The sequence below is a fragment of the Nematolebias whitei genome, chromosome 2 (assembly GCF_014905685.2).
Source record: "Nematolebias whitei isolate Nwh7 chromosome 2, NemWhi1, whole genome shotgun sequence".
NCBI classification, from domain to species: domain Eukaryota; kingdom Metazoa; phylum Chordata; class Actinopteri; order Cyprinodontiformes; family Rivulidae; genus Nematolebias; species Nematolebias whitei.
The window spans coordinates 12,425,911-12,441,464 of NC_056499.1; the positions used below are offsets into that span (position 1 = coordinate 12,425,911).

At 41.3% G+C, this 15,554-nt stretch overlaps 1 protein-coding gene across 1 annotated transcript in view; it reads right to left on the reverse strand.

Annotated features, from left to right (window-relative positions):
• The window catches only part of pla2r1 (phospholipase A2 receptor 1), a 46,323-nt gene that overhangs the window by 27,476 nt on the left and 3,293 nt on the right, over positions 1-15,554 (reverse strand). The window contains exons 2-9 of the mRNA XM_037693097.1: positions 11,017-11,397; positions 9,735-9,908; positions 9,497-9,661; positions 9,305-9,418; positions 8,932-9,081; positions 6,792-6,986; positions 6,442-6,599; positions 6,107-6,214 (exon numbers count right to left, since the gene is read on the reverse strand). Of these exons, the coding sequence (XP_037549025.1) occupies positions 6,107-6,214; positions 6,442-6,599; positions 6,792-6,986; positions 8,932-9,081; positions 9,305-9,418; positions 9,497-9,661; positions 9,735-9,908; positions 11,017-11,397 (1,445 nt within the window). The remainder of the gene's footprint in view (positions 1-6,106; positions 6,215-6,441; positions 6,600-6,791; positions 6,987-8,931; positions 9,082-9,304; positions 9,419-9,496; positions 9,662-9,734; positions 9,909-11,016; positions 11,398-15,554) is intronic.

Consider the following 15,554-nt stretch of genomic DNA (forward strand, 5'->3'; position numbering starts at 1 on the left):
GGCAAAATTGTAAATAATCATTGAAAATTTTTATGTTATTTGGTTTGGAAGTGCCCAGATTAAAAAATAAATCAAATAAATTAAACATCTTACTTTGTGTCACAGCTGAAAACAAAATGTAGGTTTATCAATAAAAAGTATTTTGTCTTCATTGATTAGAGTTTGATCTAAATTATGACGGCTAACATCATGATGTTATTTTATTATTGCAAAAGACAAAAAGTGGGAAAAAAGGTTTTGAATAAATCTGTCTGTTAGCAAAATATCTCACGAACCAGTGGACGCTCAATGAAACTTATAGGAAATAACATTTGGATGTATGTCCACAACTGATTAATATTTGAAGCATGCTCAAATCAAGATGGCCACCACAGCTAATCAACTTCAGCAAACACAAAGATGGCAATAACTCAATCAGTTCTGTAAAAATTGATTTAAACTTTGGTGTGGTAGTAGTTGAGAGTCATCCCTAACACACAATACAAGAACACACAATGCCTGGGATCTTTGCTTAAACTTTGGCATTAAGTTTTGGAGTCAACCCTTTTCGTCTGTTAGAAAAATATCTCAAGAACAAGTGGGTGGATTTGAATGAAACTGTCAGACAGTAAGTGGTGGGTGTTTGTCTACAAAAAGGTTAGCTTCTGGAGTCAATCCAATTCAAGATGGCCACCACAGCTAATCGACCTTTCTCAATCACAATGCTGGCTATAACTCAGTCTGATAGATATTGATCTAAAACTTGACGTGGTAGTACCTGAGAGTTATCCTCAATACATACTCTGAGCGCTAATATATTGTGAATTAGGGGTGTACCATTAGATCGGCCCCAATTTCCTTAATTTTGGGAAATTGGAAATCGGCCAATACTTGCACGAGAAACCGATTTTTTTAGTTTTAACAACAATTGTCTAAACTTCATTTATATTTCAGAGCACTACCTCATGGCCAGTTAAAACAAGTTTGTATTGTTTCTAGGATATTGTTCAAGGGTATGATTTTCAATAAAATAAGCTTGGAAAATTGAAGATGCATTGTGATCTTATAACACCTGATAGTGTCGCTTATAAAACAAAATCGGTATCGGCCAAAATCAGAATCGGCAGCTCAGACTTTTTAGAAATCGTGGATCGGCCAGAAAACTGCAATCGGTGCACCCCTATTGTAAATAATGTGTTTATAAGGTTTGTATAAAATATCTATAAGCTTTTAAAACTCTGTTGTGAAATTTGGTGGGTGATAATAATTTTGGTAATTAAATCTACGCCTTTAATTTGGAGTAAGTGCTAGCCTTCTGTTATGCACTCCTCCGGTTATTTACGTGTGAATGTAGAGATGGTGTTTTGACAACCGGAGAGAATTTCCTCCTTCTCTCCAATAAAACCTCAGTCCTTCAGAAGAACCGGATGACTACAAAAACAAACTTCAGAATTTTCCTAAAAACTGAATTATTAGGTACCTTTGTATAGCTGACACTCACTTTACGTCAAACAGTTCCCCGAATAAACCAGGAGTAAAACCGACAATGTTAAAACCGGAAAACAAAACCGGAAAACAAAACCGTTTAGAGTCAGAGTCAGAGTCAGAGTTTCTTTATTGTCATTCGCACCTCATGTGGTACATGTGGTGGAGCGAAATTATGTACACAGGGTCCCAGTTACATCCAACAATAAAATGTATAAGAAAAACAGTAATAACATCTAAGATATGAACTAAGAAAAACATCAACTAAATATACACTAAGCACTCATAACATAAAACATTGAACATCAGCACAAACATGAACATGAGTCTGTGAGCAGATGTGCACGCATGAACACATCAACATTGAAACAGATCAGCAGCAACATGAAACAGATCAGCAGCAACATGATATGGTTTTTCACAGTGATTATTCTAGTTAGAGATTCATGAGTCTAACAGCCTCAGGGTAGAAGCTGTTCCTCAGTCTAGTGGTTCTACACTTAATGCTCCTTAACCTCCTTCCTGAGGGGAGTGGGGCAAAAAGTGTGTGTGCTGGGTGGGTGGGGTCCTTCATGATGCAGGTGGCCCTCTTCCTGCATCTGGAGGTGTAGATGTCTGTGATGGTGGGGAGACTGACTCCAACAGATTTCTGTGCAGCCTTCACCACTCTCTGCAAAGCTTTTCTTTCTGCAGCTGTGCAGCCTCCATGCCACACATTGATGCTCGAGCACAGGATGCTCTCCACTGCACACCTGTAGAAGGAGGTGAGGACTGAGCTTCCCAGACCAGCTCGCCTCAGCCGTCTGAGGAAGTAGAGTCTCTGATGAGCTTTCTTGATCAGGCTGGTGGTGTTGTTGCTCCAGCTGAGGTTGTCATTCATGTGTACACCCAAGTACTTGTAGCTGGAGACCACTTCCACCGCAGATCCTCTTATGTTCAGGGGGGTGTAGATGTTTTTGTTCCTTCTGAAGTCCACAATCATCTCCTTTGTCTTCTTCACATTGATGTGAAGGTTATTCTCTCTGCACCAGCTCTCCAGGTGTTCCACCTCCTGCCTGTAGCTGGACTCATCATTGTTTGTGATGCATCCCACCACCGCTGTATCATCTGCAAACTTTACAATGTGACAGCCTGGATGGGTAGCTGCACAATCATATGTGAGCAGAGTAAACAGAAGGGGGCTCAACACACATCCCTGAGGAGAGCCAGTGCTGAGGGTTATGGTGGAGGAGGAGAGGTTGTGGATCCTCACTAACTGTGGTCTGTTTGTTAAAAAGTCTAGTACCCAGTTGCAAATGGAGGGGCTTAGTCCTAGTGTGGATAGTTTGTCCATCAGGGTTTGGGGGATCATGGTGTTGAAGGCGGATGTGAAGTCCACAAAGAGCATACGGACGTAAGAGTTTTTCTGCTCCAGGTGGTTGAGCGCAGTGTGGACCACAGAGGAGATGGCATCCTCTGTTGATCGGTTCTCACGGTATGCATACTGATGAGGGTCCTCGTTGATGTTGATGGTTGTTTTGATGTGAGTCATGACCAGTTTTTCGAAGCATTTAGCGACTATCGGGGTGAGGGCCACTGGCCGATAGTCATTCAGACCAGTCACTGTAGAGCTTTTTGGGACTGGGATGATGGTGGCAGTCTTCAGGCAGGTGGGAACTGTCTCCAGGGTAAGTGAGGTGTTAAAGATGTCTGCCAGCACCTCACAGAGCTGATCAGCACATTCCTTCAACACTTTTCCGGGGATGTTGTCTGGGCCAGTTGCTTTGTGCGGATTAATCCTCCTGAAGGTACTCCTTACTTCTGCTGAGGTCACGCTGAGATGCTCTTCATCCGGTGGTGAGGTGAGTCTGGTGCTGGGTGGTCTGTTCGGGTCTTCAAAGCGTGCATAGAACTTGTTGAGGGCATCAGGCAGAGATGGGTCTTTGGGACATTGTTCACTCCTTCCTTTATAATCTGTTATGCACTTAATGCCCCTCCACATGCTCCGAGGGTCTTGTGAGATGAATTGACCCTCGATCCTCTTTGCATATGTGGCCTTGGCCCTCTTAATACCAGCAACCAGCTCTTTTCTTGTCCTACTCAGCTCCTCTGAGTTTCCAGACCTGAAGGCAGTGTTCCTGGCTTCCAGCAGGGTACGCACCTCTGCATTCAGCCAAGGTTTTCTGTTTGGGTAGCTTTTAACATATCTGATAGTGGAGACTGTGTCAGTACATGTACTAATGTAACCCAGTACTGAGGATGTGTATTGGTCAAGATCAAGCGAACCTCCATTTTCAGCAGCTTCTCTGAAAACCTGCCAGTCTGTTCGATCAAAACAATCTCTCAGTATGGGGCCACTGTCCTGGATCCAGCATTTAACTTTCTTTTGTACCGGTCTGGAGCGTCTCAGCGGGGGCATGTAAGCAGGAGCCAGGAAGATTGAGATGTGGTCTGACAGTCCTAGGTGGGGGCGGGGTTCGGCTTTGTATGCATCTTTTACGTTCGTGTAAACACGGTCCAGCGTGCGGTCTCCACGTGTCGGAATCGTCACATGCTGATAAAAGCTTGGGAGACAGTCCTTTAGATTCACGTGGTTAAAGTCTCCGGCTACAACGTAAAGAGCCTCGGGGTGTTTGCTCTGCAGCGAGCTGATGATATCATGAAGCTCCTGTAGCGATTCATTAGCATTAGCGTCCGGAGGAATGTAAACAACTGTGATAAAAGTCACTGTGAAGGACGACTCCGGTAGAACTCAGCAGAGACAGCTGCAGCTGGTGCGTTGATCTCGCGCCCTCGGGGTTTTCTTTTTTGCTTTGTGTCGAAGAGTCAGAAGCTGCTCGATGACTCAGGAGTCGGACATTCTTGTAAACAGAGTCAGAGAGAAACACGGACGCCAGACAAGACGTCAGCGGCCGAGTGAATCAGCTCTTTGTGCCTCTGAAGAAGCTGAACGGCAGCGGGCGTTCGTCCGAGCCTTTTATAACACAGAACAAGACCGGACAACAAACTCCGGGACAGCTTTTAAAAGTAAAACTGTGTTGAACAGGATGAAATGTTATTTTGTGACCCGTGCTGGCACAATGAGTGGGATTGAGCACAGGTTGCAGTGCAAAAAAATGTAAAATATTATCACTACCGTAAACTTTAGCCCATAAAGGCACCATCTAGTGATCCAGTAACTAAAACAGCATATAATCCTCCTCATCTATATTAAATTAATGCCTTGTAACAGCTATTGCTTTAGAAATAATTATTTAAATTTCCCTTGAAACTGACCATTTTTCTGCTGGGAGATCCCTTCATATAATGTTCTGCATTGTAAACTTTGAGGATTCCCCTTTTTAAATATATAACTGGATTTTCCGTACAACTGGCACTCGTAAACAAAACTAGCTGTCAGGTGATAAATTGCCAAAATTCAACAAACTACGAATCATTTTAGCTTTTGAGTTGAGAATTTGAAATTATAACTCAATATTTAAAAAAATAATTTTTGTGACTCTTACTTTTATGGCAATATCGATTCTGGGGGGAAATTGGCTGCCTGCTGAAAAATACTTCTTATTACTATTTTTTGTCAATTTCCTTAAAGAACTCAGTTTTATATGTAAACATCAAATGTAAATGTCTAACAATAAAAAAATAATAATTTTAGCTTTTTAAGGGCTTTTAGTTTTACAAAACTCAACAATTTAGTTTTTGTAAAATAAAATCAATAAATGGACAAAATATTTATTTAATGTAATTTTTAAAGCATTTCTCCCATCAGAATTCAAATAGATTTTTCCATATTAAAAAATTCCAGTCTGGAGTTTTGAGAAGACCCTCCACATTCCCACCTGCCGGCTCCAGTAGCCGGCACTGAGGCCGTTTTGGGCATACATGGAGCGGTCGACTCCGGGCAGGCGTTGATGATTCTTTTGGAGCTACTGTTTTGTACCAAATGTTTACTCGTGCACAACGCTAGTGTGTTTCTGCTCTTTACATCTATTATTTTATGAACCTTTATTGAATCAGGCCGATCCCATTGAGATCACAGACCCTCTCCACGGTCCTCCTGGGGCTGAAGGCAGTCTACATGCAGGTTTTGGACTGCAAGAGAAAACCAACGCAAACACAAGGAGAACATACAAACTCCACACAGAAAGACCCCAGATCCAAACTGGGGGTTGAATCAAAGACCTGCTTGCTGTGAGGCAACTACGCTGATCGCTGATCGCTGATCCACCGTGTTGCCTTTGTTTTACACCAAATTAATACCCGACTACTGTCTACACAAACAGATTGAAAACCTTTCCAATGCTTTAAATTACACTCAGCAATAATCCCACGCCTGCACACCTCAGGAAAATTTAGGAAGACTTAAAAACTTTAGAAACCATTTTAAGTCAGGGATGTAACAAACTCTAGGAATATTTCCCACATCAGCAGTTTTCCTAGAGAAGAAGCCAAAATGCAGAGAGAGTGAAAGAAAATGAAAATAAACCGATTTAAAGTCAACCATTTTGAACCTATAATTGTGAAGTTTTGCAGGAACTTCAGTAGTTCATGATTACACGTTTCCTGAACCACTAATCTGAGCTCGGCTCGTCACATTTATAGTTTGGTTTGTTTTGCTCACAGACAGCACGAGGGAGATAATGGACTCGGTGTGTACTCGTACCGCAGGACATCCTTCATCCCAGGTTTGAGGCTGAACGGGCCTCTGACTTTCTCTTCTGCACACGGCCGGGTGTCGCTCCTCGCATGAGGCCAGAAGCCAGTTTCCTTTCTGTGACAGAAAATTGTTTTACTTTAAATCAAAACAATAGCTGAAAGTTAAAATTAGTAGAAATGTAGCTAAAAACTAAAATCAACCAACCTCTAATCGAAGTACAAATGAACAAACTAATAGTTTAAAACTAAAACCAGCAAAATAGTAGCTAAATGCTAAAATTAGCAGTGCAATAGCTAAAAGACAGATTAGCAAACACTAGCTAAAAGCTAACTGGGTATCACCTTCGGGTCCACTTTGGTACAGAGGTTCTGGTCCGTCAGGTTGTGAACAGGGTGGTACTGGTGCCACACGGTGAGGGTGACGGGTGAGCCGTCGGACCACTCTACAGCTGCTGATGATGCTGGTTTCCACAGACCGATCCAGAACTCCGACCCAGAATCTGAGGAACACGAGCACAAACTGAAACATGATTAGTTTTAATTTGTTCTCTATGTGTAAAAAACTACAAATGTCCAAAAAGAAGGACCTAAACTAAAAAGATATATGTGAGGACCACCTACAGAGCTAGAAGTATTTATGATCCTTGATCATAGCAGCCGAATGTTCCTGTCTGTTGGACGCAGCTACTCACAGTTACCCAGAAGGCCGAGCAGCATCTCCACCTCTGACAGGAAGTGGACGCTGTTGAGGTTAGCCCTCCGAGAGTCGCAGGCCCGGGACGATTCCTCCCAGCTTCCTGCTTCAGTTTCCGGCAGAACCCGGTAGCAGAACCCGTTGTGAGGCCACCAACCGTCGGCGCAGTCCGTGCTGACGTACTGCCAGTTCTCTGGAAGAGGAAGAAGAGTAAAAGAACCGGACCGAACAAAACGACAAACTGTCGGCAGAATTTGTTTTGAACCATTTAAGAGAAACAGCGAGGAAGGTCAAAGGTCAATTCCCCAGGAGCAGCACAGCTGTGCCGAAACCATCACAGCTAAATTAAACTCATCAGCTGTTTTCTTTTAGACCCAAAACTGACATCAGCTAAAACCAAACAAATTAGCATTTTCTGTGAAAACAGCTGAAACTAGTTAGAAGTGAATCGACTACATTGTTGAAGATAGAACAAAAACAGAAGCTAAACCAAGAAAAACAGTAGCTAAAACCTAAATTAACTAAGCCATAGCTAAAGGCTAAAATAAAATAAATAAAAAAAAAATCACTAAAAGGTAGAAGTAGCAAAACAATAGATTACATTACAAACAGTAAAACCTGAAATCAGCTAAACCGTAGCTAAAAGCTGGAACACCACAAAAATTGAAAAGTGGCAGAACAGTAGATAAATGCTACAAATATCAAAATGGTAGCTATAGGCTAAAATTAGCTAAACTATAGATAGTTAAAAATAGGCAAAACTTTAACCTAAAATTAAAATTAGCTAAATCATAGCTTAAAGCTAAAGTTAGCAAAACTATAACTAAAAGTAAATAGATAGTAACTAAAGGCTAGAAAATAGCTAAAGTTGTTCAAGGCTATAAGTGACAAAACCTTAGATAAAAGCTAAAATTAGCAAACATGTAGCTAAAAGCTACAATTAAAAACATAGCTGAAGAACAGTAGCTAAATATTAAAAGCATTAAATGTTTGCTAAAAGTAGCATCACCTTGGTAACATCTTAAATTAGCAAAACCATAAAGTAGCAGAACAACTACAAAAGCATAACTGTAGCTAAAAGTGGCAGAAAAGTTATTACGAAGTTAAAATAGCAGAATGATAGCTAAAAGCTAAACTTAGCAAAACTATAACTAAAAGTAAATAGGTAGTAACTAAAGGCTAGAAAAAAGCTACAAAGTTGTTAAAGACTATAATAAGTGACTGCAGCGACTTCGATCCACAACAAGTCGCTGCCGGCTGAGTAGAGTTTGCTCTGTGACGCGTCTCCATTAATCCATGCTGAGTCCACCTTGTTTTGTGTATTTATTAAAACTAACAATTACTTTTGCATCCAGCAAGCAGCGTCTGTATTAATTTACATGTTGGTCAGTTTGACTGACAAAGATATTGATCAAAAATTATGTTTCTAAGTTGTTCCCCAGTGACGGTCAACAGAAACGTTTACCAGCCACCCTACTAACCCAGCACCTGGTGCAATTACTCAGATCAGCTAAGTAACATGTGACCACGCCCCTCATGCACGCCCCTGCAGTGCTGGAAAATATAAACACCTGTGCCACAATAAACAACACAACACCTAACAGTCATTTTGGCTCTTACAGTGACAAAACCTTAGATAAAAGCTAAAATTAGCAAACATGTAGCTAAAAGCTACAATTAAACCATAGCTGAAGACCAGTAGCTAAATTCTAAAAGCCTTAAATTTGTTTGCTAAAAGCAGCAACACTTTGGATAACATCTTAAATTACCAAAACCATCTAAAAGTAGCAGAACAGCTAAAAAAAAAAAAGCAAAACAGTAGCTAAAAGCTAAAAGTAGCATACAAAGATAAAAACAGAGCCAGAGAACAATGTTTATGAAGGAACTAATAAGACTTTGTTGTATTTCTATGATGAATTTAGTTTCAAATACAGTAAAGTATTTGGAAAAGCATAAAAGTTCCAAGATCCAAAAGTCGCCTCAATCATCGGCTGAACGAGCCGAACGTTTTGATTTATAAATAACTAAACAGCACCAAATCTGCAGCAGCAAGCTAAACTACACTTCTGAAAGTGGTCGGTTCGTTGTGTGGTCTGTAATGACACCTGTCCGCCTCCTGTAGGTGGATCGTCTCTCACCTATCGGCTCGGCTCTGACGCTGATGTTCGGCGTCTTCTTGCAGATGTACGGCAGCGCCGCCTCGCAGGACAGACTCTGCCACTGGCCGCCGAAGGCCGAGTTGTAAACACCGCACTGTCGGTCGTTCTCCAGCGGGCTGGAAGCTAGAGCTGAAGAAAAGTTCTGTTTGACAAGTTTCAGATCCAAACGTCACGCGTTATCCGACCCGACATGTGCACGGCGGTGGCAGGCAGTTAGAAAAAGGCTAAAGGAGGACGGCGCGGTGGAGAGGGCTGCAGGAAAACCACGCCGGACTTCTCTTTACCAAATCTGCGCCAAATGAAACGCCTCCAATCGGTGTGAAGTGATACTGTGCAGGTAAATGATCTGTACCTGTGCTGAAGGTCACCAGAGATAAAGGCGCTCCGTCCGACCACTGCCACCCGTGTCCGTCCTTCAGGTGGTTCAGCCCGATCCACACCATCGCTCCGACCCTCGCCAGCCGATCTGAGCCAGGATTAAAAGGAATTACCGGCAGGTTTGAAGGTGCGATGAAGTCTTCACAGAGCTCCGGGTCCTGCGTACCTCTGATGTACCTGTGCTCTGCCAGGCCGGTGACGCTCAGCAGGTTCCCACCCTGAGCCTGGCAGGTGGACTGCGCCTGGGTCCAGGTGAGGATGGTGTACAGGTTGAACTGGTAGCACGCCTGCAGCTCCTGGTTCGACTTCCAGAAGTGATCACAACCCGAGGCTGCGCAGGTGAAGGTCCAAATTAAAAAGGTCTATTCAAACAACGTGCTTGTTGTAGTTTCTGGTTAGTTTACCTTCCACCGGACAGAAGCCCCATCGTTCAGCCCCATCGTAGCGATCGGTGGTGGAGCACCAGTGGAGGTGGTCCTCCCGGCCCTCCGTCGTGCACTCAGAGTACCACTTGTTGTTGTAGTTAAAGGGGAAAACGCACGGGTATCCTTGTGCGTTTCCAAATAACGTGTGAATTTCTGCCAAACACATGATTTAAAGTTAGAGGAAGCTGTTGCATCAGCCAAACAGGAAACAAGATGGCGCCACCAAACCTGACGCTTTACACCCGAGTCAGCGACGTCACGATTATCTTCGTACTTTTGCTGAACTCTTCCTACCTGTGCATACTTTTACTCATTCATATATCGAAATGTTCAGCTCATCAACAGATGGGTGCTGTAACCTGTAAACTTATCAAAATATTTAACTTTATTTAAAATGACAAGTTACAAACGTCTCAGAACTGCATCTCTTCAACGCCTTCAAAATTAAATAACTCCTTTAATCAGCTCCTGACTCATTGTCTTCTTATCCTGTTTTCTTTTGCTAATTTAGTTTTAACCGCTGTTCTGCTAATTTAAGCTAGCTTGTTGGTACTTTTAGCTTTCAGTTGTTTCTGTTGCTTCTAGCTTTTAGCCAACCTTTTGCCACTATTAGCTTCTAGTTAGCCTTTAGAAATTTTTTGCTATCAACTATGGAATTGCTACTTCTAGCAAGATTTTTTGATACTTTTAGCTTTTAGTTGTATTTACTGCTACTTTTAGATTTTAGCTACCTATTTGTTAGTGTTAAGTTTTAGCTAGCATATTGATATTTTAGCTTTTAGCTAGCCAATGGTTAAAATTATATTTTTTAAAGTCATGTGTTAGCTACCTTTTGCCTTCTTTTAGCTGGTCTTTACATTTTAGCTAACGTTTTATTGCTTTTATTATTTTATCTAGCTTCTCTGTACTTGTGCTTTTATTTAGACTAAAGCTTCCTTTAGCTTTTAGCCACACTTTTACTACTTTAGCTTCTTTGTAGCTTCTGCGTTTACATTTTAGCTTAATTTTGGGCCTTTTTAATTAGCCTTTCACAACTTTTGGGTTTTAGCTATCCTTTTGTTGCTTTTTTGGTCTATCTCTTTGCTTTTGTAACTTTTAGCTAAAGTTCTGCTAGTTAGCAGCTAGCCTGCTCCTACTTTTAGCTAATGCTTTTAACCTAATACAACATCTGGCATCTAGCTAGCCTCTTGCTACGCTTAGCTACACTTTTCTTCCTTTTAGTCACTGTTCAGTTTCTTTCGGCTCGTTTCTTCAGGTCTACCTTCATACGGGTGGGAACAGGGACCTTCTCTCGGCGTGTCGTGTCTTTTCCACTCGTGGTAAATGTTCTTCTTCACCACCACCGAACGCCCGGCCACCGTCACCTTCCACTCGGACGCTCCGTACATCATGTTACCATGGCAACGCCACCACAGCATGGGCGAGGTCACGTCGCACTCGAACATGCTCAGAGGTCGCGTCGGGTCCGAGACGTTGAGGCCCAGGCAGGCGCTGGCGCCCAAATTAAAGAGGCGGCGCCTGGAGACCCATTTCCACAGCATGCGGCTCGTGGGGCGCCCGCAGTCCTCCAGAACCGGGCCGGAGCGGCCCACCGAGACGCAACGCTTCAGAGGCAGACTCTCCAGGATGAAAAGGCCCTTTCCTGCAGAGAAACGGTGGCAAAACCAGAGAATTGAGAGACGGTAAAATAAAAGTAAATTATTATTTTTACACTTTTATTCCCCCCATTGAAACTGAACATTTTTCCTTTAGAAATCGAGGTCTGAGCAACGCAGACACTAAAACAAGAAAAACTAGAGGAACTGCATTTCCTGAGAAAATGCAGAGTGAATGCTTATTGCTGAAGAATTTGCTGAAAAACAGCTGAAATTAGCTAAAAACATGCTCAAATGTAGCTGAAATGAAAGAACAAGCCTAAGTTAGCAGAATAAAGCAGAAAGAACACATATTTGCTGAATTTGGTTTAAATAGGCAGAAATTAGCACAAAAATTTGTAAATTAGCTCTAAAAGCTGAAATTAGCTAAAAAAATAGCTGAAAGGAATAAAGAAGCTTAAATTAGAAGGAAGTGGAGGGAATTGTGTCCAATTAGACTGAAAGAATAAAAAATTAGCACACAAAAGTGGAAAATATCTGAAAAAAGCTGAAATTAGAAAAAAATAAAGGTAGGAAAAAGCTAAAATGGCAGAAAAAAGCTGAAATTAGATAATAATGATTGAAAATAGCTAAAATAGCAGAAAGAAGCTTAAATTAGCAGAAGTATGTGGAGAGACCAATTTGTTTTTGCTGAATTAGGATGAAAAAAGCTTGAGTGCAAAAACTGTGAAATTAGCTGAAAAAGCTAAAATGAGCATAAAACAGCTAAATAATAGCTGAAATAAGTGAAACTGGCATAACTAAGCTGAAAGGAGCATAATAAACTGAAATTAGCAGAAAGGAGTTAATTAGGCTGAAAGTAGCAGAAATTACCACAAAAAACATGACTTTATCTGAAAACAGCTGAAATTAGATGAAAAATGCTAAAAATGTAGAACAAGCTTCAATTATCAGAAGACAGCAGAAAGAATATGTTTGCCCAGTTAGACTGAAAGAAGCACAAATGAGCACAAAACGTGGAAATTATCTGGAAAATAAGCTGAAATTAGCAACAACAAAAATAAAAAACACAGCTGAAAAGTAGCCGAAAAGGCAAAAGAAGCTCAAATTACCAGAAGAAAGTAGAGAGAGCACATTTTTGCTGAATTAGGCTGATAAAAATTACCAGAATGCCACACTGCCATTCTGTGTTTGTTTGTTTGTTTCTACTTCCTGTCCTCTCAAACCAGCCGGTCGAAGCAGATGGCCGCTTGTCCTGATCCTGGTTCTGCTGGAAGTTTCTTCCTGTTAAAAGGGAGTTTTTCCTTTCCACTGTTGCCTCTGTGCTTGCTCAGGATGAGAGACTGCGACGAAGCGAAGGCTCAACGAGTCTGCTGCTTCCTCAGATAGACAACTTTACTAATTGGCTTTTTTATGTACGTGAATGTTTCTGTAATGTACCCTGAGACAACTTTGTTGTGAATTGGTGCTATATGAATAAACTGAATTGAATTCAATTGAAAAAGTTTAAATGAGTGCAAAAAATGTGGAATTAGTTGAAAAAGCTAAAACAAGCAGAAATACAGCTGAAATAGCAGAAAAGATTAAACTTGCATACATAAGCTGAAAGGAGCATAACAGGCAGAAATTAGTAGAAAAAAGTTAGAAGAAGCACAAAAATGTTGTAGTTGGCAGAAACAATTTGAAAGGAACATAAAACAGCTGGAAAAAAAACAGCTGAACGTAGCTGAAAGGTTTAAATTTGTACAAGGAAGCTGAACGAAGCTGAAGCAGAACAAAATGAGAAAGGAGCAGTAAAAGGTTGTAAACACTTCTAAAGATCTGAAGGATGTAAAATGAGCTCAATTCATTTTCTATGAGAAAAAAAAAGGCTAAACATTTCAAAAAGCTAAAGTTGCACCAAAAGTCATAGCAGGCTTTTCCTGAAAGAGCTGAACATTTTATGATTTGTTGAAGTAGAACAAACATTGTGGATCGAGAAAGATGCTGAAAAATGTACGGAAGAAAAATGGATCACAACAGTGTGAACGCTTCATAAACATTCATTCAGTCAGCCTTTATTTCTGCAGGTTAGTCTCATTGAGCCTCAAGGACTCATTTACTAGAGAGACCTGATTTAAACATTGAACACAGACGAGGTCCAGACAACAACAGACGAAGAAATGAAAAGTAAACAGAAGAAATGATTTAAATTAGAAACAAAAACATCTACATTGTAAAGTGATGTAAAAAAATAAAAACAGGAACATGACTGTGTTGGTTTTTGCCATGAACTTAGCAGATGTTTAAAATCCCTCAGAGAGGTCAAGGTTGAGGTCAAAGCCAAGGTCACACAATTAAACCCCCTGCTCATGTCAGGACTGCGTGCTGAAGGAGACTGTTTGTTTTCTTCATCCAAATAAAGGTTTGACTTGTCGAGTTTGAAGCCGTTGAGATAAAGATCGTTTGTAAAAGGCGCTCGCACGAGGAGCTCGAATATCCGGGGGACTAAAAGTATTTCCTGCTCCCTGAAATCCTCAAACGGATTTTACAAAACGTTCAAGAACGGGAAGGAAGCGCGTGTTTTAATTTGAAATTTATAGCAAATATAATGACGTCAACGAAATGCATATCGCCCGCCGTCTGTGACGACACTAAGAAATGAAGGCGAGGATGCCACGCCAAACTCAATGCTGAGCTTCTAATCATCACCCTTCCACCACCGTGCCTGACAGACAGGTGGTTCTGCTGGTAACCGTACAGCTGTATGTCAGAACTAAGCATGTTATTATCACCCGCTGTCCTGAGAGGCGGGCGATCAGGTAATTGCCTGTATCTGTACGTGTTTGTCAGTTTTAGTAAAATGTCTCATGAAGCACTGACTGGATTTTATCTAACCTCATAGAAACAACAGTCTGTTGTGCATCTACAACAGATTATGTTTTGAGTTAACCCAATTCAAAATGGCTGCCACAGGAACATGAACAAGTGCACCGCATTCGACACATCATTCACCCGTCGACAATCAATCTACAGCAATGGGCAGACAAGCAGACCTTATATAACCTGTGACCTTGATTTGTGACCTTGACCTTGAAGCCGGGGAGATGGAAAGAGTACGGGACACGCTGTTTGTGATGGAACAAAAGTGTACCAAGTTTCGTTAAATTATCTGGAGCGGATCAGAAGTTACGAGCGGAACAAGATAATTTTTTTAATTGTTTTAAATTGTCAGAAAAAAAAACTAAAAAGGAGCTGAAAGAAGCTGAAGTGCAACATAAGCTGAAATGAACAGCTAAAGAGTTTGAAGGACGTGAAGAGAGCTCCGTTCAGTTTCAATGAGGAAAACATGGCCGACAAAGCTAAATACAATAGTCCCTCGCTACTTGGCGCATCGTTTATCGCGGACTCGCTCTATCGCGGTTTTTCAAAATAAGATAGTACATGACACACAACTGGCTGATTGATGGATGAGCTGCACGGTTTTTCAAAATAAGATAGTACATGACACACAACTGGCTGATTGATGGATGAGCTGCACGGTTTTTCAAAATAAGATAGTACATGACACACAACTGGCTGATGGATGGATGAGCTGCACGATCAGCATGGCATTTTTATTTAAAATAAATTGTTTTTAATTATTTTGCCCCTGCTGCACCTCTGTGCAGCCCATACTGCAGGATAAACTTCCTCCTGTAGCTGATCAGCTTTCCTCCGTGCAGAGCGGAGAAGTGGGCGTGGCCAAGAACCAGGGGGTGGTGCCAGGGGGGGGCGCTAGAGCACCCACTGGAAAAGTCATAGCACCCCCAAGAAAATATCAGATTATTTTATTTTTCATCTAAGTTAATATTCTTTAATATGTGGTTGTTGTGATATTTTCCTCGCAAAACACAACTATTTAAAAAAATCCATTATTATATTGAGTTAAAAAAATAAATAAATCCGATCTCACAACAGGAAATTAACCTCCGACCCGGAAGTGAACGTTCAAGTTACTGAAAGTTCGGTAAACATTTGAAAAGTACACGAAATGCAAAAATGGACCAATGTCTATTACCCAGATTACCTGGAATGGAATCAGGAAGGAGGATTTTTTGGAAGCAGACTGCAACCAACAAATAAACAATGATTTGGAAGAAGGATCAAGCCTGCTGCCATCCTTCCACATCCTTCCACATCCTTCCGCATCCTTCCACATCCTTCCACATCCTTCCACATCCTT